The sequence below is a fragment of the Scomber scombrus genome, chromosome 24 (genome assembly GCF_963691925.1).
Source record: "Scomber scombrus chromosome 24, fScoSco1.1, whole genome shotgun sequence".
In the NCBI taxonomy this organism is placed as follows: domain Eukaryota; kingdom Metazoa; phylum Chordata; class Actinopteri; order Scombriformes; family Scombridae; genus Scomber; species Scomber scombrus.
The window spans coordinates 922,820-947,112 of NC_084993.1; the positions used below are offsets into that span (position 1 = coordinate 922,820).

Consider the following 24,293-nt stretch of genomic DNA (forward strand, 5'->3'; position numbering starts at 1 on the left):
GTACTTATACTTTACTGTAGTACAGTTAGAGGTACTTGTACTCTACTGTAGTACAGTTTGAAGTACTTGAAAGAAGGAAATGTGAAACTCTGCTTTACATACTGTCTCCTTAATAAAGTTGCTTTAATAAATCTCTCTCTCTCTCTCTCTCTCTCTCTCTCTCTCTCTCTCTCTCTCTCCCCCTCTCTCTCTCTCTCCCTCCCTCTCTCTCTCTCTCTCTCTCTGTCTCTCTCTCTCCTCTCTCCCTCCCTCTCTCTCTCTCTCTCTCTCTCTCCCCTCTCTCTCTCTCTCCCTCCTCTCTCTCTCTCTCTCTCTCTCTCTCTCTCTCTCTCTCTCTCTCTCTCTCTCTCTCTCCCTCTCTCTCTCTCTCTCTCTCTCTCTCTCTCTCTCTCTCCCCCTCTCTCTCTCTCTCCCTCTCTCTCTCTCTCTCTCTCTCCCTCCCTCTCTCTCTCTGCAGACGTCTTCTCTTCAGTCTAAACTCAATCAGGTCTTTGAGTTGATTATTCGTCCTCCTCCGTCTCCGTCTGGACAGTCGCCGCCTCGCTCGACACCGATTTACGAGATGAAGTTCCCCGACCTTTGTGTCTATTAAACATTAAACACATGTTGTCCTCAGGTCAAGGAAGGACAGGAGGAAAGGAAGGAAGGAAGGAAGGAAGGAAGGGAGGAAGGAAGGAAGCAAAGGAGTAAGGAGGGAGGGAGGAAAGAGGGATGGATGGAGTAAGGAAGGAGGGATGGAGGGAGTAAGGAAGGAAGGAAGGAAAGGAGTAAGGAGGGAGGGAGTAAGGAAGGAAGGAAGGAAGGAAAGGAGTAAGGAGGGAGGGAGGAAAGAGGGATGGATGGAGTAAGGAAGGAGGGATGGAGGGAGTAAGGAAGGAAGGAAGGAAAGGAGTAAGGAGGGAGGGAGTAAGGAAGGAAGGAAGGAAAGGAGTAAGGAGGGAGGGAGGGAGGAAGGAAAGAGGGATGGACGGAGTAAGGAAGGAAGGAAGGAAAGGAGTAAGGAGGGAGGAAAGGAGGAAGGAAGTAAGGAAGGAAAGGAGTAAGGAGGGAGGGAGGGGAGTAAGGAAGGAAGGAAAGGAGTAAGGAGGGAGGGAGGAAGGAAGGAAAGGAGGAAGGAGGGACGGAAGGAGGAAGGAAAGAGGGATGGAGGGAGTAAGGAAGGAAGGAGGGAAGAAAAGAGGAAGAAAGTAATGACAGAAGGAAGGAAGGAAAGGAGTAAGGAGGGAGTGACGAATAGAGGAAGGAAGTAACGAGAGAAGGAAGGAAGGAAGGAAAGGAGGAAGGATGGAAGGAAGGAAGTATGGAAAGAGGATGGAGGGGAAGAACGAAGGAAAAATTAAAGAAAGAGGAAGGAAGGAAGGAAAGAAGGAACAGTCAGAAGACACGGGGTCAATTTGACCCGGGAGGACGACAGGAAGGTTAAAAACATGATGATGATGATGATGATGATGAAGATGTGTACTCCTTGTTGGCAGGAAAGAGAGGAAGTGAGGAAAGGAAAGAATGAGGTAGAGTCACATCAGCTCTAAAGGTTAGTTTAGATGTTTAATGTTATAAAATGTTTAAATTGATTTCTGCTTCCTGTCCTTCGTGTGAGAGATTCGTCTCTTTTTGCTCCTTCAGTTTCATCACTGGAGGTAAATCTGTATATTTGGAAGAAGATTTAAGAGTTAATAAAAATGTTTGAACTTGTTTTGTTATTGATTCATTTCATTTGTTCATGAGCTGCATTAAGATGATGTCATTTATTTATTCACAGATGTTGTCATTGTGTCTCTTGCAGTGAGACAGATCAGCAGGGTTGTCCTCTCAGGTGAGCCGGTCTTAACATCAGAGCTTCACTTTATTTTTATTGGTTTTAGGAGCACAGGAAGTTATTTAAGAGTTAAACTTCTTTAACTTTTAGGGCTTGTCTTCCTTTTTTTCACCCAGCTTTATTTTTGGGGCAACTTCCCTCCTTCTTTTTCCTTCCTCTTCCTTCCTTTTAGAAACACAGGTTAATGTATCATCTTTATTACATCTGGGGACGTTTTTCCAGGTTTTGTTACTTACGGGGACGTTTCTTTTTCTTTTTAAAGCTCTATTGATTATTGGGACATTTACTTTTTCTAGTTTTTTGGGGGGACCTTCTCCTTTTTTGGGTTACACTTTATTTTGAGGTTGGTTTTAGGAGCACAGTTTGTTATTTAGGGGCGAACCTTCTTTAACTTTTCAGGGTTGTCTTCCTTTTTTTGACCCAGCCTTACTTTTACGGCCTAACCTCCTTCATGTCATGTTTAACATGTGGGGACATTGTTGACATCTGGGGACCAAGTTTTGTGACTTACGGGGACATTTGGTTTTTAAGCTTTGTTGCTTATTGGGGCAATAACCGACCTTCTTTTGGGAGTTTTCCTTTTTACGACCACAACCTTGTTTTTTGGATTGTTCCTTACTTTAGGAGCCTGGTTGGTTTTTTGGGGATCCCATCTTCTTTTTGTAGGGATTCACTTTATTTTGAGGTTTATATTTCATGATATTTCTTTACTTTTTAGGAGCCCAGTTGTTTTTAAAGGGCTAAACTTCTTTAACTTTTAGGGTTTGTCTTCCTTTATAACCCAGCTTTATATTTGGGGCCAAAACCTTCTTTTTTGAAACACAGGTTCATGTATCATCTTAATTACATGTGGGGACATTTCTTCAAGTTTTGTTACTTACGGGGACATTTGGTTTTTAAGCTTTATTGCTTATTGGGACATTTACAGTCATTAATCTGTGACAACCCTACTTTCTTTTGGGGTTGTCCTTTTTGTGACCCTGCCTTGTTTTGCTTACCTCAGGAGCCCACTCAGCTTTTTAGGGTCCCAGCTTCTTTTGAGTTTCATTTTTGTAGGGATTCACTTTCTTTTGAGGTTTGTATTTCATGATATTTCCTTATTTTTTAAGAGCCCAGTTAGTTATTTAGGGGCGAACCTTCTTTAACTTTTAGTACTTGTCTTCCTCGTTAGTTTTTAAGGGTCCCACTTTCTGTTTGAGAGATGCAGCTGTTTTTTTAGGCTACCCCCAATTTTCAAAGCCCAGTTTCCTTCATTTATGTTTCAGACTCAACGTGACTTCAGGCTGTTTCTTGTGATTCAAATACAGAATACTTCATGTACAAGTGAGTATTTAAAATGATCAGAAGAGTTATCGTACTTCTGAGAGAAATAAAGGACACATTATCATTGAAAGCTGCATATTTACTTTGCTAGAATGGATCATAACTGAGAGTCCTGAGCTCAGCAAAGGGTTAATTTATATTCATTAGTTTAGTGAAGAGTTTGTGGAAGTCGAGGACGGAGGCATCATGGAGCTCAAACTGTGTGTAGCACTGGTGTCTTTTGTCTGGTGTAAAGACGTTATGTGTAGAATTCAATCCTAAATGTTCTTAAGTACTAATTAATATGAAGTTTTATTATATATATATATAATAGTAAGTTGTATTAAAGTGGTGCATGTTGTGATTGATAGAATTTCAGAAACACATTTTTTTTTCTTTTGCTTGCAAATAACTTTGTTTTAATATAATTTACAGTTATTTACATTAATCAATAAATATCAAAACATCTTTCTCACGCTCTCTCTCTCTTTTTCTCTCCGTCAGTCATTCAGGATCAAGTTACAGAAAAGCAGTTTCAGAGCTTTTTATTGGTCACCAGGTTGTCTGCTAACAAACTTCTCCGGCCAATGAGAACTCTTCGCTGATTAGCTGTGTAAAAAGTTTTCTACTCCTTCTACCTCTGCCTTTCTCTCTCCTCCTCTCCTCCTCTCCTCCTCCTCTCCTCCTCTCCTCCTCTCCTCCTCCTCACACCTGCTGCTGTCCATCTTTGTTGATGACGTTTTTGAACAGCGTGAGCAGCGGTCTCTGGCTGCGTTCGTCCCAGCTCTTCATGAAGCCTCCGTAGCGTTTGCTGGCCGGCGGGCCGCTCCAGCGAAAGTGCTTCATCTTGTAGGTTCCATCTTTCTTCTCCTGGAGGAGCTGCTTCTGCTCCTCCTCCTCCTCCTCCTGCGCCAGCATCTCCTGAGCCTTCTCCTCCTCCTCTGCCGCTGCCAGCAGCTCATTGGCCAGCTCCCGCCTCCTCATCTCTCCGGGGAAAACCTCAGCGGACTCCTCCTCCACGCCGTTGGATGTGTAGACTTTGACGGGGCGGCGCTTCCGGCCGACCGGCTTCCCCCAGCGGAAGTGCTCCATGGAGTAAGAGCGCTTGGCCTGAGGAGAGGAGGAGGAGGAGGAGGGAGGGAGGATGAAGGAGGAGGAAGAGGAGGGGTCTGGAGGAGGCGGAGGTTGCAGATGGGCGTTGCCGGGGACGACGGGCTTCTCAGCGGTGAGGTCGGAGTGACAGAGCTGGATGCATTCCTGCAGGAGGAAAAGGTAGGAAACACGATCAATAACTTTAGTTTTTATTAATGAAAGTTTCCTTATTTTACTCTTTAATGTGAAATAAATACATCAGATTTATTAAACATGGGTTGTATCTTCACATCTGCTAAAAGGATAACATTACATTTGGGTTATGAATGAAGAAGCATTGACATTACAAGAGATGAAAGTCTGTTACATTCGAGTCTTTGCTGATTAAACATTATTATTTTTTAATGCAAAGCGTTGTAATGAATCCTGCTGTAGGAGTTATATATAATATAATATAATATAATATAATATAATATAATATAATATAAAATACAATAAAATAAAATATAATAAAATATAATAAAATATAATATAATATAATATAATATAATATAAAATATAATATAACATAATATAATATAATATAATATAATATAAAATAAAATATAATAGAATAAAATATACTATAATATAATATGATATAATATGATATAATATAATATACTATAACATAATATAATATAATATCATATCATATAATATAATATAATATTCTATAATATAATATGATATAATATAATATAATATAATATAATATAATATAATATAATATAAAATAAAATAAAATAAAATAAAATAAAATATAAAATAAAATAAAATAAAATAAAAAATAAAATAAAATAAAATATAACATAACATGACATAACATAACATAACATAACATAACATAACATAATATAATATAATATAATATAATATAATATGATATAATAAAATATAATATAATATAATATAATATAATATAATATAATATTCTATAATATAATATAATATAATATATTACCATCATGCTGCTTTCAGAGTTCAGCTCCTGGCAGCTTGGATGCTCCCAGCATTGACTGACAGCTTCTCTGGCCCCGCCCACAACCACCACAGCAACCAATAGCCACACAGGACACATTCTCCTGTCGGCCAATCACAGACAGACACACAGAGAGATATTAAGATAGAAATCACAGTGAAGCAAACAGAGATTAAAAGATCTTTAAGTCATTTATGGGTTTTAGTATTTTTATCTTTGTTTTATACTTTAAAAATAAAACATACATAATATCATATCATGTTAATAAATACAATATACATAAAACTAGTTTAAAGTAGCAGTGTTTCACATAATAAATGAACAATATATGATATAAACCCACTAAACAATAATATGTAGTCTACATAAATATTTATCAATATATTTTTCAATATTATTTTATAAAAAAACATCATTTATTTTTTTCTTCTATCCATCAATTCTGAGGTTATTATATATTATACTGCATTATATTAATTATATTACTTATAGTTCAATCAATATGTATTATAACTATAATATACTTAATATATATACAGTAAACTTATATTAATATATGTTTGTAATGTGATTAATTAATATATATTTATATATTATTATTCAAGATAACACATATACAGATATTTATAGTAAATAAAGAGTAAATACCTGTATGTAGGAGTTAGCAGGATTTGAACACATTAATATTTAACAAGGAATTAATTTAGTTTTTTATATAAATATTTATATTTAGTATAATATATTTAGGCTTTAAATTGATATTTTTTTAAATTCCCATGTAATTGTATGTTATCTTATTGTAATATATATATATTATTTAGGGTAATTTAATCCTTACATGACATTTAATTAGTTTTCTTTGCAGTTAAACTTTATTTTATGTAATTTCTTCTGTTTTAAATTACTTCATCTTGTCTTTTATACCATAAATCTGTCCTTAGATTAGATGTAATATTAAAACTACTACTGCTACCACCAATGATAATAATAAAACACATTAAATACAACAAAAAATACATAAATAACCGTAAAAAACACATTAAAATAAAGATTCTCACCAAACTGTCTCTTTGTCTCTTCTTCTTCTTCTTTCTCTTATTGCTGCTGTTCTCTCGTCTGCTGGAGACTTCGTTGTTCCTCTCCTGTTCTGTCACTGCGGCCCCTCGGCCAACTTTTATATTCTGTCAGCCAAGGACACACACACACACACACACACACACACACACACACACACACACACACACACACACACACACACACACACACACACACACACACAACGACGTCACCAACATTCATTCATGCCCATAAACACACACTCCTGCATGAAAATGGACAATCAATGAAATGTCATCCCCCACTTCCTCCTCCCTGACACACACACACAAACACACACACACACACACACACACACACACACACACACACACACACACACACACACAGAGAGTATCCAATGGAAACTCTGTAACTCTAAAGGCTGAACTTTTAAGCATATATTGATTGAAAATGTTTATTCATTCTTGCTTATTTCTATTTTTTGCCATTTTAAAAGGAATTTTGATGATGTAATGGTTTTGTATTTACCTTTTCATGGTTTTGCTACTAATTGGACCAAAAACCAACCAAATCACTCTTTAGTTGGACTTAAAATGAAGAAATTAATAAAATAAAATAGAATAAAAACCCTCTGACAATGATGAAAGGATTTTCCCGTAACGTAAGCGAAACACACACCGTATAAATCTGAATTAATGCCTCTCTGCTGCTCTTGTGTTGTTAAATGTCAGCCGGCAGATTTGGCAGATTAACACCAAACCGGCATGTCGTCAGCGGAGGGAAGACGGGATTCAAACCTGCGGGGTTTAAGGTGTAACGTTACACACACACACACCTGCTGCAGCGTCGCTCCTTTTGTCTGAAACCCTCCGTGTCTGCACAGGGTTTATCTTATTTAACGGACCGATGGGGAAAGGTGAAGGTTATGATGCAAGTTTTAAGGCTCTATGTCCACCTGGAAACTTCTTTAAAGGTTGAATCCTGTCAACACTTTGAATTAAATTATTTTATTTTCACCAGGAGCTTCTGTTTGAGGCCGTATGTCAACTAAGAAGTTTACGTTAAGGGTTTATATCCATCAGAGAACTCTCTCTAAAGCTCTACATACTTCAGAGGCCGCTCTTTAAAAGCTCTATGTCCATCAGGAGCTTCTCTTTAAGGCTTTATGACTATCAGAAGCCTATCTTTAAAGCTCTATATTCATCAGGAGCTTCTCTTTAGAGCTCTATGTCCTTAAGGAGCCTTTGTTTAAGACTCTATGTCCATCAAAAGCTTCTCTTTAAAGCTCTATATTCGTCAGGAGCCTCTCTTTAAGGCTCTATGTCCATAAAAAGCTTTTGTTTAAGACTCTACATTCATCAGGAGCTTCTCTTTAAAGTTCTATGTCCATAAAGAGCCTTCCATTAAGGCTCTATGTCCATCAAAAGCTTCTCTTTAAGCCTCTATGTTGATTAGAAGCGTCTCTTAAAGGCTCTTCATTAACCCAGAGCCTTTATTTAAAGCTCTACATTCATCAGGAGCTTCTCTTTAAAGGCTCTAAATGTATCAGGAGCTTCTCTTTAGAGCTCCATGTCCTTAAGGAGCCTTTGTTTAAGACTCTATGTCCATCAAAAGCTTCTCTTTAAGCCTCTATGTTGATTAGAATCCTCTGTTTAAAGCTCTACATTCATCAGAAGCTTCTCTTTAAGGCTCTAGTCCATCAGGAGCCTCTCTTTAAGGCTCTAGTCCATCAGAACCCTTTCATTAAGGCTCTAGTCCATCAGAACCCTTTCATTAAGGCTCTAGTCCATCAGATGACTCCTTTAGAAGTCAAAGAAGAGAATAATCAAAGTTTATTTTAAAATGTCCAATTAGATTACTCTGTGTTGAAACCAATTTAATTTGTACCCAGACATAATAATATTATTTCTTATTTTGTTCATTACATTTTTAAATACATTACATTTAGTCTGTAGAAACATTAAAGTAGACTAATTATTAAGGTGTCATGTTGTTTCTGGACACAAACTAATTTTAATTAAGTCATTCTGTGCTGATGAAAGCTCTTCATTCACCTCATGTCCATCAGAGTAACTGGTGTCAAATAGATGAAATATTATAAAACTGAGGCTTTGGACGTATAGATTATATAAAATGTTTTCTGTCACAGCTATTTCTGAACTGAAGCTTCAGTACTTGATGTCAGTGACTCGTAGTAATGTCATTTCTCTAAAAGGGTATTTTTTGTTGTTTATCTAATGGAACAAATTGAGCAGCATCGGGAGGCAAGCAGGTAAATATAAACCCATTAGTCTGCTGTCACAACCTTGAGCCTCCATTCAATCCATTACAAACAACACACACACACACACACACACACACACACACACACACACACACACACACACACACGTATGTTCAGGAAGGAAGAGATAATGGCATGATGAAGCAAAAGTCAGACGAGCCGGACTCAATGCAAAGACGTTTTAATGACACATTGTCCGAAGTGGATGCACTTTATTCCTCAGCTGCAGTCGTTCAATTCAATCTGTCTTTTCTGTTTCTAACAATTACATGAAAATGCTGTCACCGTTATTCTAATGTTCATATTTGTTTTACTCCGATCAAAAACCTTCAATGAATGCAAATTTTAGCTCCACTACTGCGGAAAGCTTTCAGAATAACTAAATCAGAAAATGGATCAAATTATTAACAGGTAAATGTAGATGGTGAAAATTACATAAAATGCCTTAAATTTGATAAAAAATAAGCTCAGGATGTGTTGGTTTAATATGTAGAAGAAGACTCATGAATGGCTTTGTAAACAGATTGTAATTTATATGTAAATGTGTATATATATAATACATATATCTAAAGGTGGAGACAGAGCTAAACTGGCACAGCAAATGAAATAGAGTAAATAAATAAGGACAATACAATACAAAACATATTAAAAACATAAAATACAAATATTAAAAAATTCAAAAAATGTGTTTTTAGATCAGAAGGATAATTGTCAGATTAAATTTTGATTTCATTTTTTCTTACATACATAATAAAACATAATGAAAAACATTTCAGGGATGAATAGAAATTACAAAATTCTTTATGAAATGTAACATTTTGTGTTTTTTAATTTCCACATCCAAAAACAATTAAGTGTAATAATAGTATTTAGGATTAATTAATGTCCATTTACCCCAAAAACATGTAAATACAGTCAATTTGAAAGATAAAAGAACAAAAAAAGCAAAATCATAAACAAATGGTTTCAATAAACTACAACCAAACATGTGAACCAATCAACCTGTCAATCACCACGTAGCCACGCCCTAATGCATACCCTGCTTTATCATCACATATAAAGTCAGGGAGGCCAAAATGTCCCAAATGAACATCATACTGCATTGAAGAAGGCTTTAAACTAGCGATTGAGACCATAAACACATTTTGAAAACGTTTACTGAGTTTAGAAATCAAGTGAGAAGTTGGTGAATTCTCCATTGACTTGTATAGAGACGGAAGTCCTTTTGACACCAAAACGGTCGCCCCCTGGTGGCCTTTTGATAGAATGCAGTTTTAAGTTACTTCCACGTTGGATCATTTCAGAGGACCGGAACTCCCCACCTGCTCTGTACATTATTTTTCTTGTGTGAAGAATAAAAAACAAAAACTCAAATGGTTGAAATGGAAAAGAGGAAATTATATTTTTTTAATCTAAAGGCTGACAGCGCCTGGTATTCGCCTGGTCTCCCATCCAAGTATTAACCAGGTCCGACCCTGCTGAGCTTCTGAGATCAGACATGGTTTATTTTCCTTTTTATTAACAAAAATACAAAAATCAAGCTACTGTATTTACAAAACTATTTTCAAAAATAATGTAAATCACAAAAGAAAACAGGATTTCTTAAACTAGTGTTAAAATGAATCCTTAAATATTTTTGAATCCTCAAAAAAACACGACAGTATAGTTTTTGTGTTTTGTCATGTCTTTGTTGTTGATTTGTGCACTTATGTTTCATGTTTCATTTGAAGATGATTATATGGTTTGTTTCTGTGTAAATATCTTGTACGAAAATGTTCGCTGACTTTACAAGTTGTTCCAATTTGAAGATGCGTTCACTTGAATTTACCCAGTCAGCAACTCATTTATCGATCATTTTAAAATCACATCAATGCCGCCGAAGTTACGGACGACTTCAGCACAACAATCTCCCCCCTGCTTCAGTCTGGGCGCTAAAGCAGGAAAGCTTAACACTGGCAGACACAGAGGAACCCTCCCATGTTCAGGATAAACAGCAGCAATGGTGATCAAATGGCTAAGAAGCAGGAGGAAGAACAGGAGGAGACCCTCCCTCCAACTAGGAACACAGAGACACTGAACTGGACCAGTCAGGCCAGACTCCAAACCCAGCATACAGAGGTTCAGTGAATGTGGTGTTGAAGGTGTGGAGGTGGATCAGTGAGTCAGAGGAGACTCTGTAGAAGGACAGAGTGCCAGCAGGACAGTCCACATACACTGCTACTCTGTTAGAGCCAGAGGAGGAGGAGGAGGAAGAGGAGGAGGAGGAGGGTATGGATGTTCCAGTGTCGTTGTGACAGACGGAGTAACTTTTGTTTGAGCAGTTAAGACTCCAGGACTGATCATTCTTTCCAAACTCACAGTCAACACTGTCTCCACTCCTGCTGGTTCCTCTGTAACTCACTGATACAGAAACATTTCCTCTCCATTCGACCTCCCAGTAACAGCGACCAGTAAGTTCATCTCTACACAGCAGCTGAGGACAGTCCTCAAATCTGTCTGGATGATCAGGATATGACTGATCCTCCCACACATGTGTCACATTCCTGTTGTTGTCAGACAGTGTGAGATTATTGTTCATTGTGTTTGGATCCAGTGTGAGTTCACAGGAATCTGATGGAGAGAACGAGACACAATACAGTTATTGATCTATCATCTGTTTGATGATGACATAATATTCATCCTCAGTAGGATGTGAATGAGTGATGTCACAGTTTGATGAATGAAATGAAAAACACACTTACACTTCCTCAGACCTGGTGTCAACCATCGGACTCCAGCAGGCTGCAGGCTGAAAGGAGGAGGGGGGTCAGAGCAGCACGTTCTCTTTCAGCATGCTAACATGGACGTTACATGGCTCTAGTCTTATTTTATTATTCTGTTCTAATGTGGGGTTGGGCTTTGATAGACTTTGATCCAATCTGAATCCACTATCCCAATCCTTCTGAAACCCTGATTGAATCAAATCAGGTTTAACTTTCACCTTTTTCAAGAAAACTTCAGTTAGAAAACAGAAAAAGTCAAAGATTCAGTTGAGATCTGTGATCAGCTCTGACAGAGAAAATGTTTCCAGCTCTTCCTCCTCTATCACACATTGTCTGTCCTTACCTGAGAGTGTCCAGTCTCCAGTGTGGATCCTCCAGTCCAGCAGACAGGATCTTCTTTCCTGAGTCTCCTGGATGATTGTAGCTCAGGTCCAGCTCTCTCAGATGGGAGGGGTTGGAGCGCAGAGCTGAGGCCAGAGAAGCACAGCCTTCCTCTGTGATCAGACATCCTGACAGGCTGCAAACACACAAAACAACACACATGTCGGACTAAACTAACTCAACGATGAGCCGAATCAAGGAGTTTTTACGTCATTATGATCTTAATGTTAAAAAAACATTTAAATGTATTAAGATTTTTCCAAAAGGAAGAATAAAGATGTACTGTTAGTAGATTGCTATGTGCACTTGTTAGATTTGGTATGTTAAAGTTGTTTTGTTGTTTTTTTTAAAGAGAGCCTCCTGATATAAAATGTGACTTCTCCTTGGTTCATCAAAGAATCCCCCAGATAGACTTCTCTTTAGCCTAAAAATGGTGCTTGAAGAACCCCCTGTGAATACTTGACTGTCCAAGTACAACAGTTTTAAACACATCGAGAAGAAATCTGTAAAATAATTGGTTATATTTAATAATTTAATCATGGAAACTAAAACTAAAAATAAAAATAAAAATCTGCATGGAAAGCAATTAACTACTGCTGAGTTGATTAAAAGTTGGTTTGGCAAATCATATAAGTAAAGAGAATCTTGAATTCTGACCTGAGAGATTTCAGTGTACAGTGTGGATTCTCCAGTCCAGCAGAAAGCTGCTTCACTCCTGAATCCTGCAGGTTGTTGTTACTCAGGTCCAGATCTCTCAGACTAGAGGACTGGGAGCTGAGAACTGAGGACAGAGTTGCACAGCTTCCCTTTGAGAGGTTACACAAACTCAACCTGGAGAGGAAATAATGAACAAGAAGATGAATAAAACCGACTGGACTTTTGGTGATGCAGGATTTGTGTTGGGACTTGGTTGGGGGCAGGTTTGGTTCTCAGGTTGACTTCTTTACTTCTGCAGGAAAGGGGAGAACATTGGGTTGCACAATGGACTTCAGATCCAGCAACATGTGTTTATACCCTTGGTTACGTCATGGTTGAGAAGCATGGTCTTATGCAATGGGAACTGAATGTATTAATCTGACGGATTTTGCACCTGGGTGTGAGTTGAGTGTATGATGGGAGCCCAAGTCTATGTTTTAGTCAGCCAGGCTTTATGAATGCGTGCCAGCCTGCTTTTGTCTCGTGCATGTGGCGTATGAGGTCCAACATATTCATTCCCTTCCAAGCTTTGGTTAAAATCTTTGCTTTTCTATTCTAAATGTAAGGATGTAATGGTTTAATGCAACAGAATACCATATGATCAAAGTCACATATGATCAAAGCAAAAATCTTTTTTTCTATCTTTGCCAGATTTAATAAATGTGTGCAGTACAGTATATGAAACTAAATCAAAGAACAATAAGCCGGAAAATACAAACATTTTCTTTACCGGTGTTAAGCATTTGCAATTTAGAAATCTTAACATTAGAAAGGCTGATTAAATTCCATTAACATTATAGTTTAGAGAAATATCTCAAAGACAAAATAACTTGATCTGACCTGAGAGTTCCCAGTTCACAGTGTGGACTCTCCAGTCCAACATACAGCTGCTCCACTCCTGAATCCTGCAGGTTATTGTTACTCAGGTCCAGATCTCTCAGAATAGAGGACTGGGAGCTGAGAACATTGGACAGAGCTTTACAGCTTCCCTCTGAGATGTTACAGCCACTCAGCCTGTAGAGGAATAACAATAATAAAGACGACAAATAATCTTTGTATTTAAATTGAACTGGCTTTTATGTTTAATCTAGATTTAAGGACACAGAGGATAAACACAGATCTCAGTCTAACAGGGAACGGAGTGACCTGCATTTTATCTTTGGGCCAAATGTTACAGCAACGTAACACTTTAAATTTGCTCAGTTACACCAAAATATAAGCTCCATATCTGTATGGTAACCAGTGAGGAGTTGGTATATTAGGTGTTATATAATTTTATTGAAGGACTGGCAGAAATTCTGCTTTGTTTATTTGAAGCAGAGTGATGATAAAACGGTTCATTGTGGTTGAAGAAGAAAACAAACATCCAGTAATCTGAATCACAACATCTACAAACTTCTGTGGATTAGCCAGACATCATATCTGTTTTATTTCAACTCATCAAAGTCGAGCTGTAATCTATATCTGACCTTAGAGTTTTCAGTGTACAGTGTGGACTCTCCAGTCCAACAGAAAGCTGCTTCACTCCTGAATCCTGCAGGTTGTTGTTACTCAGGTCCAGCTCTCTCAGACTAGAGGACTGGGAGCTGAGAACTGAGGACAGAGCTGCACAGCTTCTCTCTGAGAGGTTACAGTCACTCAGCCTGTAGTGGAAATGATTGACAGAAAAGTTATTTCCATTTAAATCAATAACTGCACATTGAAATTATTCTAAAATGGCCAAAACTCGAAACTATTACAGAGCTTTGTTGGAGACTTTGACCACTGGCAGCAGCATCAGAAGAGCCTCCTCTGAAGCAGAGTATTTCTTCAGGTCAAACACGTCCAGATCTTTTTCTGATGACAGTAAGATGAAGACCAGAGCTGACCACTGAGCAGGAGACAGTTTATCTCTGGAGAGACTTCCTGATCTCAGGGACTGTTGGATCTCCTCCACTAGTGAACGATCATTCAGTTCATTCAGACAGTGGAACAGATTGATGCTTCTCTCTGCAGACAGATTCTCACCGATCTTCTTCTTGATGTACTCGACTGTTTTCTGATTGGTCTGTGAGCTACTTCCCGTCTGTATCAGACCCCGCAGGAGAGTCTGATTGGTCTGCAGTGAAAGACCCAGGAGGAAGCGGAGGAACAAGTCCAGGTGTCCATTTGGACTCTTTAAGGCCTCGTCCACGGCACTCTGGTAGAAACGTGTTGATTTGTCTATGAACACTTCAGACCACCATGATGTTTGTTCTCCTGTCAGCAGATTGACTCCAAACTTGATGAATGTCAGATGGACATGAAGAGCAGCCAGAAACTCTTGAATGCTCAGATGGATGAAGCAGAACACCTTTTCTTCAAACATTCCACAGTCCTCCACTTTAAAGACCTCTGTGAACACTCCTGAGTACACTGAGGCTGCTCTGATATCGATGCCACACTCTGTCAGGTCTGATTCATAGAAGATCAGGTTGCCTTTCTGAAGATGCTCAAAAGCCAGTTTTGCCAGAACAAGAATCAACTTCTTGTCTTCTTCATTCAATGTTAGACCTGTCTCAGCTCCTCCATCATACTTGATGTTCTTCAGTTTGGACTGAACCACCACAAGGCGGAGGTACATCTCCGTCAGGGTCTTTGGCAGCTTTTCACTCTCACCGCTCTTCATGGTCTGCAGAACTGTAGCAGTGATCCAGCAGAAGACTGGGATGTGGCACATGATGTGGAGGCTTTGTGATGTCTTGAGGTGGGAGATGATGGTTCTGGCCTGCTCCTCATCTCCGAATCTCCTCCTGAAGTACTCCTCCTTCTGTGGGTTAGTGAACCCTCTGACCTCTGTCACCATGCCAATGCACTGAGGAGGGATCTGATTGGCTGCTGCAGGTCGTGTGGTTATCCAGAGGCGAGCAGAGGGAAGCAGTTTCCCCCTGATGAGGTTTGTCAGCAGCACATCCACTGAGGTGGACTCTGTAACATCAGTCAGGATCTCAGTGTTGTGGAAGTCCAGAGGAAGTCGACACTCATCCAGACCGTCAAAGATGAACACAACCTGGAACTCTTCAAACCTGCAGATTCCTGCTTCTTTGGTTTCAGTAAAGAAGTGATGAACAAGTTCCACCAAGCTGTACTTTTTCTCTTTCAGCACATTCAGCTCTCTGAAAGCGAATGGAAATATGAAGTGTATGTCCTGGTTGGCTTTGTCTTCAGCCCAGTCCAGAATGAACTTCTGTGTTAAGACTGTTTTCCCAATGCCAGCCACTCCCTTTGTCATCACTGTTCTGATTGGTTCATCTCTTCCAGGTGAGGCTTTAAAGATGTCTTCTTGTCTGATTGGTGTTTCTGGTCTGTCTGGTTTCCTGGATGCTGTTTCAATCTGTCTGACTTCATGTTCATCATTGACTTCTGCAGATCCTCCCTCTGTGATGTAGAGCGGTGTGTAGATCTGATTCAGAAGAACCGACTGTCCTGCTTTTGGAATTCCTTCAAACACTCTCTGAAATCTTTTCTTCAGTTTGATTTTGAATGTTTGTTGATATTTGACAAGAGTCTCTGAAAGAAGAAACAACAGTTGACGGCGAACTGAAACTGAACACCACAGTCTGGATACACAACAAACTAATTTCCTCTTACTGACCTTTATTCCTGCTGATCTTCTTTAAAACGATCCTTGTCACCTCTAGAGTGCCTTCACCGTACATCTGCACCATCAGATCCACTGTCGTCAGCCTGTCTGCATCCTCCATGTGTCTCTTTTTGATAGCTGAAAATCCATCCAGTAACGCTTCCTTCTGCAGGAACCACTGGAAGTATTTCAGTTGCTCTTTTGGCAAATCCTCCAATATTTCAAGCAACTCCAACTCCACAGGCTTCTCCATCTCCCTGAAAACAACACCTTGTAGTTCAGTAATACTCTTTTACTCAGAATGATTGAGCTTCAGTCTATCACATGTTAAAGTGAAGTCCCTGGATTCAGGGTAACTTTAGATCAGTTTTAGATCTCAGAAACTAAACCTCCTGTAGGAAATATATTTACAGTTTTAGAGAGAGGTTTGGTATGTGCATGAATAGTAAAAACTGTGGGACTTAAAAAATCATTGCTGTAGCCTCTGTCTAATGATGTCACGCACTGATAAGACTGAAAACTGCTGTAAAAGCCCTCACTTCGGACTTACATTGATTCAAGGGTACAACAGGTAAAACAACACAGAAACAAATTTGAAAATTAGCTGAGTGTTTTAAAGTTTCACCACAGTCTGTAGGCCAATGTACTTCCAAGCATGTGAGTTTCAAACTAGTGGAGTTTCCAACTTTTCAACTGTGGTTTCCAACTTCCTGGTTTCTTTATGAAATGAGCTCAGCTGATCTCTTTCCAACATGATGCTGATCTTGTTCTGGTCAAACAGTGACAGGTTGATGTTTTTATCCTATGGCGGCTTTCTCTTCTTTTCATCGTTTAAGTTAGAAAACAGCTCAGATGATTTTTATTTACTTATTTAGTTTCCTTGAACTTCGTCTGCCAGATTAAACCAATAAAAAGATGAAGAAGAAGTGAATCTTTGTTACTTCTTCCCTAAATCAGTCTGTCTGAGCTCTTTGGCTCCTCGGCTCCGTTTAACCCGACATCCTCTTTTCCACAGTGCAAAGAAACCTCCTGACCTTTGACCTTCCTGTAAACTGTCTGATGCCTTCACATACTGAACTCTGTTAGAGCCAAGTTAAAAAAATGTCTTGGGAAGTTTTCTTGAAACTAACAAGAAAATCTATCCATTATCAAACATCATCTAACCTTAAAACTATTTTTTAAAATGAGATTTAAGCCTTTTTGGCCTTATATAAGAAACAAACTGTCAGAAATTCAAGTTAAAGATGATTGAAACCAGATTATTTGTCTGTAAAGTTGCCTCCGTGTATGTGTCTAAACCTCTTTTAAACCACCTTTCGGACTGGTTTCTTGTCATTTTGAGCTGAAAAACAGACTGAATACTGAGAAAAATTAAGAAGTTACCTTCAAAAAAGCTAATAATCTATAGAGCAGATGGTGCCTGACAGAAGTATTGTTCTTTGATGTGAAGAAATAAGGTTTAATCTAACCCTAACCCTAAAATAAGATATTATAACTTCAGTCAGAGGTCAGATGTAAAAAATGTGTGAGTCAGCAGTTAGTGAAGGAAGCGGGTCGACCTGCTGTTAGTTTGGCTCGATGCAGCTTTTTTGTTAATTTTAACCTTTGGAATACTTGGATAACAGTTGTTTGGATTATGTATTTGTTTGTTGAATAGAAGGATTTTACTTTGTCAGATTTATTCTTGCTGTGTAAACGTAAACATGTTTGCTTGAAGAGACGAATAAAGTCAAACTGTTGTTGTGACTGTGAGTAAACTTCAGTGTGAGATGGACACTCAGACTAATGTTAAACAGAAACGCATCAAAACAGCAAACTAAAGAGACTCAAACTGAAATGATAAAGAATTTTCTCTACAGCTGAATTTACTCTGATTGGTCAGTTAGCAGCTAATCCCTCACATACAGTCAAATGTAAGAAGAATACTCACACAGGAAGTAGAGACTCTGCTGCAGGTTGAGAGCGACGATCTGTTGACAATCAGAACTGATGAAAGGATCAATCATCCTGAAACTGAACGGTCAAATACATATACACATACGGATGCACCTGATTGGTTGGAGGTGATCGTCACCATCTGGTCTGTCGACACCCACAAACCAGATGTGCTGCTCTGCAGTTTGCAGGGACCACTTCCTGTTGCTGCTGACCTATCGCAGCCCTGCAGGACTTAATATCCCTGACACTTGTGTGAATTTGGGAAATGTTAAAATGCTTGGTCATAGATCATGCGCTGTATTATTGCTGTCAGTGAAAAATCCTGTATTCAGATCCTGTATTTTTGCTGTTTTGCTGTTACTTGCTGATGTTTCCAGTAATCTGTGGGTAAAATCACTTCCTTACATCTAGTGCAAAAACTCCCTGCCATGAAACGTTAATAAATATTCTTTATACTCGTGAAATCTGATGATTTCAAGCAAGAAAATCTGCCAGTGGGGTCAGAAAAAATTACTTAAGTTTTCTTGAGGCCAACATAAAAATCTGACCACTAAAGATGTTCAAACTGAAATGATTTTAAAGAATGTCTTCACAGCTGTATTTACTTTGATTCTCTCATTCGTTTGACTCAGGATCAGGAAACCCTCCCTGGACTTGATGGAATAATAAACGCCTCCCGGACAGTCGTTCCCCGCCAGCCTGTGACGTCACTCATCGCTCCATCCTCATCCTCGCCATGTTTCTACTCAACAATTTGTGAGTAACCACTAACTGGTGCACATGCTATTTTATTTAGTTGCTTGCATTAGTGAAGCTGCCATTTGTTTTAGATCATTACGATTCGACTCAGACCTGCACCTTTTATTTTTGTTTATGGTTTAATGATCAAATCCACAAAATCAGATCTACAAATGTACAAAATGTTCAATATTCAACTTCAAGTTAAAGAATTACATGGATTTATTCTGTTAATTGTTATAATAGCAGAGACAGAACTGTTAATAGATTATTGAGTCTGAATTGGATAAACACTTTTCTAAAGGAATATTTATTAATTATTGATTAGTACAGTTATAATGTATCTAATATCTATATTAAAATAAATCACTCTTCATTGATGAAGAGTTTGGCGTCCTCTGGTGGTGAAAATATAAACTACATGCTTTAATGAACACAGATTACATTAAGTGTTTTTAAATGATAAAAATACTTAAATAGTTATGAGAGTTATATTAATGACTGCTGATAGCCACACTGATACCAATAATGATGTCATCAGTACAAACATTGATGCTTCATATTGATCTGATCATAGTGACTCAGAGAAACTGTCATGATCACTGCCCTCCAGTGGTCACTGTCAGTAACTACAACGCTCCACTTACAGCACTGATAGTTATACTGACACTGAAATTATGACACATTTACTGCATTATGTAATAACTGTAAAACAAAATTACAGCTGGGATCAAATATGAAACTGACCAGAAAGGGCTCCACTGTTAAAAGTTAGAAATGGGATACACTCTAAAAAATGAGCAAAGGTAAAATTATTGAGGTGTCCAGTCATTTCTGTGGAGGTTTCACTTCAAATGTACTGGCTATCATGAAGATTGGACCAATGGCCACAAAACTTCCAACTGGTCCTTTATCAGTGCAACACTTGTACCTTGTTTATTAGAGACCTTATTTTTTTTAACTTACTTATACCTTTTTCTGACAGAGAGCAGTGTTTGTCCAAGTTGACTGGAGACTGATTTTAATTGGGAATAACTATAAATGAATAGATGTTGCAGGAGAGAATTTTAATAATGAGGAATACTAATGAGTGCAAAATAAAAACTTTATTTAAAGATGTCAAAAATGTTTTTTACACTTGGAAAGTCAAAGCAATGTTCAAATCCAATGTAATGAACAAATATTGAAACAATCTTCTTGGCATTTTGATAATTAATCATTTATTTAAATATGTGAAACATTAATCTACGTATAAATCATCGATATTAGTTTGATTGATTGATCTGATTCATCTAGTTGGTTAATCAAACTACCACCAAACAAAAAGAAAGGAAATATTCAGCACAAAAACAACAATGTTATAGTTCTGGTGATAATTAATCCATAATTAAAGTATTCCATCATGTTCTGCTGATACAGATATTACTTCATATTACTGGTCTGAACAGTATGTGTGTGTACAAACCAAATAAGAATACATATATATGACTGACAAATAAAACTGTCAGTCATGTGGAAACCATGTTGGGTTTAAAAACTATATTTACAACCAGTGAGACATCAGGTTGGTACTAAAAGAGATGAGAACGTTTCTCAAACAAGAAAAGACTCTCCATCCTACAGAGAACACAGAGACACTGAGGATTCAAACCATGAAGACCAGAACCCGAACCCAGCATACAGAGGCTCAGTGAATGTAGTGTTGAAGGTGTGGAGGTGGATCAGTGAGTCAGAGGAGACTCTGTAGAAGGACAGAGTGCCAGCAGGACAGTCCACATACACTGCTACTCTCTTAGAGACAGAGGAGGAGGAGGAAGAGTAGGAGGAGGAGGGGATGGATGTCCCTATGTTATTGTGAGCGACAGTGTAACCACCACCACAGCAGTTAAGACTCCAGGACTGATCATTGGCTCCAAACCAGGCGTCATTACTGTCACCTCTGCTGATTCCTCTGTAAGTCACTGTTATATGAACCCCGCCTCTCCACTCGACCTCCCAGTAACAGCGACCAGTCAGTTTATCTCTACACAGCAGCTGAGGCCAGGAGTCAAATCTGTCTGGATGATCAGGATATGACTGATCCTCCTCCACAAATGTCACCTTCCTGTTGTTGTCAGACAGTTTGAGGTTTTTGTTCACTGTGTTTGGATCCAGTGTGAGTTCACAGGAATCTGATGGAGAGAATGTGACACAATACAGCTGCAGTTATTGATCTATCATCTGATGATGACATCATCTTCATCCTCAGTAGGATGTGTATGAGTGATGTCACAGTTTGATGAATGAAATGAAAAACACACTTACACTTCCTCGGACCTGGTGTCAACCATCGGACTCCAGCAGGCTGCAGGCTGAAAGGAGGAGGGGGGTCAGAGCAGCACGTTCTCTTTCAGCATGCTAACATGGACGTTACATGGCTGTAGTCTACTGATTTATTATTCTGTTCTAATGTGGGGTTGGGCTTTCATACACTTTGATCCAATCTGAATCCACTATCCCAATCCTTCTGAAACCCTGATTGAATCTAATCAGGTTTAACTTTCAACATTTACAGGAAACTTCAGTTAGAAATGAGAAAAAGTCAAAGATTCAGTTGAGATCTGTGATCAGCTCTGACAAAGAAAATGTTTCCAGCTCTTCCTCCTCTATCACACATTGTCTGTCCATACCTGAGAGTGTCCAGTCTCCAGTTTGGTTCCTCCAGTCCAGCAGACAGGATCTTCTCTCCTGAGTCTCCTGGATGATTGTAGCTCAGGTCCAGCTCTCTCAGATGGGAGGGGTTGGAGTGCAGAGCTGAGGCCAGAGAAGCACAGCCTTCCTCTGTGATCAGACATCCTGACAGGCTGCAAACACACAAAAAAACACACATGTGTCACACAGTGTGAGAGTACTGCTGTGTGCAGTCAGACACAACAACGAACTGTCTCCAAACTAACTCAGTAAAAGTAACTAAATCAGCGTGCTCCACAACATTGAGCATCCAGCCAGATATGAAAGGTCAACAGCTGAGAGATGATTCAGTGGCATTGTTTTTTTGTTTTTTCATTATTAAAAAAAAACATTTAAATGTGTTTATTAAGAGTGAAACCTTTGCCAAATGAAGAATAAAAACATTTACTGTTATCTGTGCCGTGTTTAATATGTTAAAGTCATTTTTAAATGACACAAAATCAAGGCCTTAAAATGTTACATTATCCACAGGTCTAGTCTGCTCTTTAGACTGAAACTGCTGCTCGAGGACCTCCTCTCCAAGTATAATAGTTTTTAAACATATTTAGAAGAAATCTGTAAAATGGTGGTATTAAATCAATAAAAGAAATAAGAAAGGAAGCAATAAAAATCTGTATGGAAAGTAATTCACTACTGCTCAAGTTTAGTAAACTGGTTTGACAAAACATATCATCAGAGACAATCCTATACAGGTTTAATATTTATCCTCTGAAATCTCAGATTTTAAATGGTCATGTCTTGAACAGGTTGATTAATCCTGACCTGAGAGTTTCCAGTGTACAGTGTGGACTTTCCAGTCCAGCAGAAAGCTGCTTCACTCCTGAATCCTGCAGGTTGTTGTTACTCAGGTCCAGATCTCTCAGACTAGAGGACTGGGAGCTGAGAACTGAGGACAGAGCTGCACAGCTTCTCTCTGAGAGGTTACAGTCACCTAGCCTGCAGAGGAAATGAAAAAAAAAGAAAGAAAGATCGGTTCTTTATTTGTTCTTTGAGTATTCAAATGATAATGAATAAATCCACCTGTGTACTCACAGAGCTTTGTTGGAGACTTTGACCACTGGCAGCAGCCTCAGAAGAGCCTCCTCTGAAGCAGAGTATTTCTTCAGGTCAAACACATCCAGATCTTTTTCTGATGACAGTAAGGTGAAGACCAGAGCTGACCACTGAGCAGGAGACAGTATCTCTGTGGAGAGACTTCCTGATCTCAGGTACTGTTGGATCTCCTCCACTAGAGAACAATCATTCAGTTCATTCAGACAGTGGAACAGATTGATGGTTCTCTCTGCAGACACATTCTCACTGATTTTCTTCTTGATGTACTCGACTGTTTCCTGATTGGTCTGTGAGCTACTTTCTGTCTTTGTCAGCAGACCTCGTAGGAGAGTCTGATTGGTCTGCAGTGAAAGACCCAGGAGGAAGCGGAGGAACAAGTCCAGGTGTCCATTTGGACTCTTTAAGGCCTCGTCCACAGCACTCTGGTAGAAACGGGTCTCTGCAGATTCTTGTTTACTTTCAGACTTCTGTGATGGTTTTTGTTCTCCTGCCAGCAGATTGACTCCAGACTTGAATGTCAGATGGACATGAAGAGCAGCCAGAAACTCCTGAACACTCAGATGGACGAAGCAGAACACCTTGTCCTGGTACAGCCCTCTCTCCTCTTTAAAGACCTGTGTGAACACTCCTGAGTACACTGAGGCTGCTCTGATATCGATGCCACACTCTGTCAGGTCGGATTCATAGAAGATCAGGTTGCCTTTCTGCAGCTGCTCAAAAGCCAGTTTTCCCAGAGACTCAATCATCTTCCTGTTCTCTGGACTCCAGTGTGGATCTGTCTCAGCTCCTCCATCATACTTGATTTTCTTCAGTTTGGCCTGAACCACCAGGAAATGGATGTACATCTTAGTCAGGGTCTTGGGAAGCTCTCCTCCCTCTCTGCTTTTTAACACATCCTCCAGAACTGTAGCAGTGATCCAGCAGAAGACTGGGATGTGGCACATGATGTGGAGGCTTCGTGATGTCTCGATGTGGGAGATGATGGTGCTGGCCTGCTGCTCCTCATCTCTGAATCTCTTCCTGAAGTACTTCTTCTTCTGTGGGTCAGTGAACCCTCTGACCTCTGTCACCATGCCGACACACTCAGGAGGGATCTGATTGGCTGCTGCAGGTCGTGTGGTTATCCAGAGGCGAGCAGAGGGAAGCAGTTTCCCCCTAATGAGGTTTGTCAGCAGCACATCCACTGAGGTGGACTCTGTAACATCAGTCAGGATCTCATTGTTGTGGAAGTCCAGAGGAAGTCGACACTCATCCAGACCGTCAAAGATGAACACAACCTGGAACTCTTCAAACCTGCAGATTCCTGCTTCTTTGGTTTCAGTAAAGAAATGATGAACAAGTTCCACCAAGCTGTACTTTTTCTCTTTCAGCACATTCAGCTCTCTGAAAGTGAATGGAAATGTGAAGTGTATGTCCTGGTTGGCTTTGTCTTCAGCCCAGTCCAGAGTGAACTTCTGTGTTAAGACTGTTTTCCCAATGCCAGCCACTCCCTTTGTCATCACTGTTCTGATTGGTTCATCTCTTCCAGGTGAGGCTTTAAAGATGTCTTCATGTCTGATTGTTGTTTCTGGTCTGACTGGTTTCCTGGATGCTGTTTCAATCTGTCTGATCTCATGTTCATCATTGACCTCTGCAGTCCCTCCCTCTGTGATGTAGAGCGGTGTGTAGATCTGATTCAGAAGGGTTGGGTTTCCTGCTTTAGCGATCCCCTCAAACAGACACTGGAACTTCTTCTGCAGGTTAGACTTGAGTTTAGACCGACAACCTGCAGGAGTTCCTGAATGAACAGACAAGATCAATAAGTGATTCATGAACAAGAA

General features: G+C 39.2%; 2 protein-coding genes across 2 annotated transcripts in view; both read right to left on the reverse strand.

Moving 5' to 3' along the window:
- Positions 1–3,823: 3,823 nt before the first annotated feature.
- Positions 3,824–5,330, reverse strand: LOC133976649 (pro-opiomelanocortin). Its single transcript, XM_062414909.1, has 2 exons — positions 5,214–5,330; positions 3,824–4,375 (listed from the first exon to the last, which is right to left on the reverse strand). The coding sequence occupies exons 1-2, from the start codon at positions 5,328–5,330 to the stop codon at positions 3,824–3,826; spliced, it is 669 nt and encodes a 222-aa protein (XP_062270893.1).
- A 5,300-nt stretch (positions 5,331–10,630) lies between these two features.
- Positions 10,631–24,293, reverse strand: part of LOC133976650 (uncharacterized) — a 28,358-nt gene continuing 14,695 nt past the window's right edge. The window contains exons 7-18 of the mRNA XM_062414910.1: positions 22,453–24,250; positions 22,183–22,356; positions 21,360–21,533; positions 20,995–21,041; positions 20,312–20,861; positions 16,027–16,271; positions 14,153–15,971; positions 13,883–14,056; positions 12,375–12,548; positions 11,680–11,853; positions 11,316–11,362; positions 10,631–11,184 (exon numbers count right to left, since the gene is read on the reverse strand). Coding sequence (XP_062270894.1) covers positions 10,631–11,184; positions 11,316–11,362; positions 11,680–11,853; positions 12,375–12,548; positions 13,883–14,056; positions 14,153–15,971; positions 16,027–16,271; positions 20,312–20,861; positions 20,995–21,041; positions 21,360–21,533; positions 22,183–22,356; positions 22,453–24,250 — 5,930 coding nt within the window. The remainder of the gene's footprint in view (positions 11,185–11,315; positions 11,363–11,679; positions 11,854–12,374; positions 12,549–13,882; positions 14,057–14,152; positions 15,972–16,026; positions 16,272–20,311; positions 20,862–20,994; positions 21,042–21,359; positions 21,534–22,182; positions 22,357–22,452; positions 24,251–24,293) is intronic.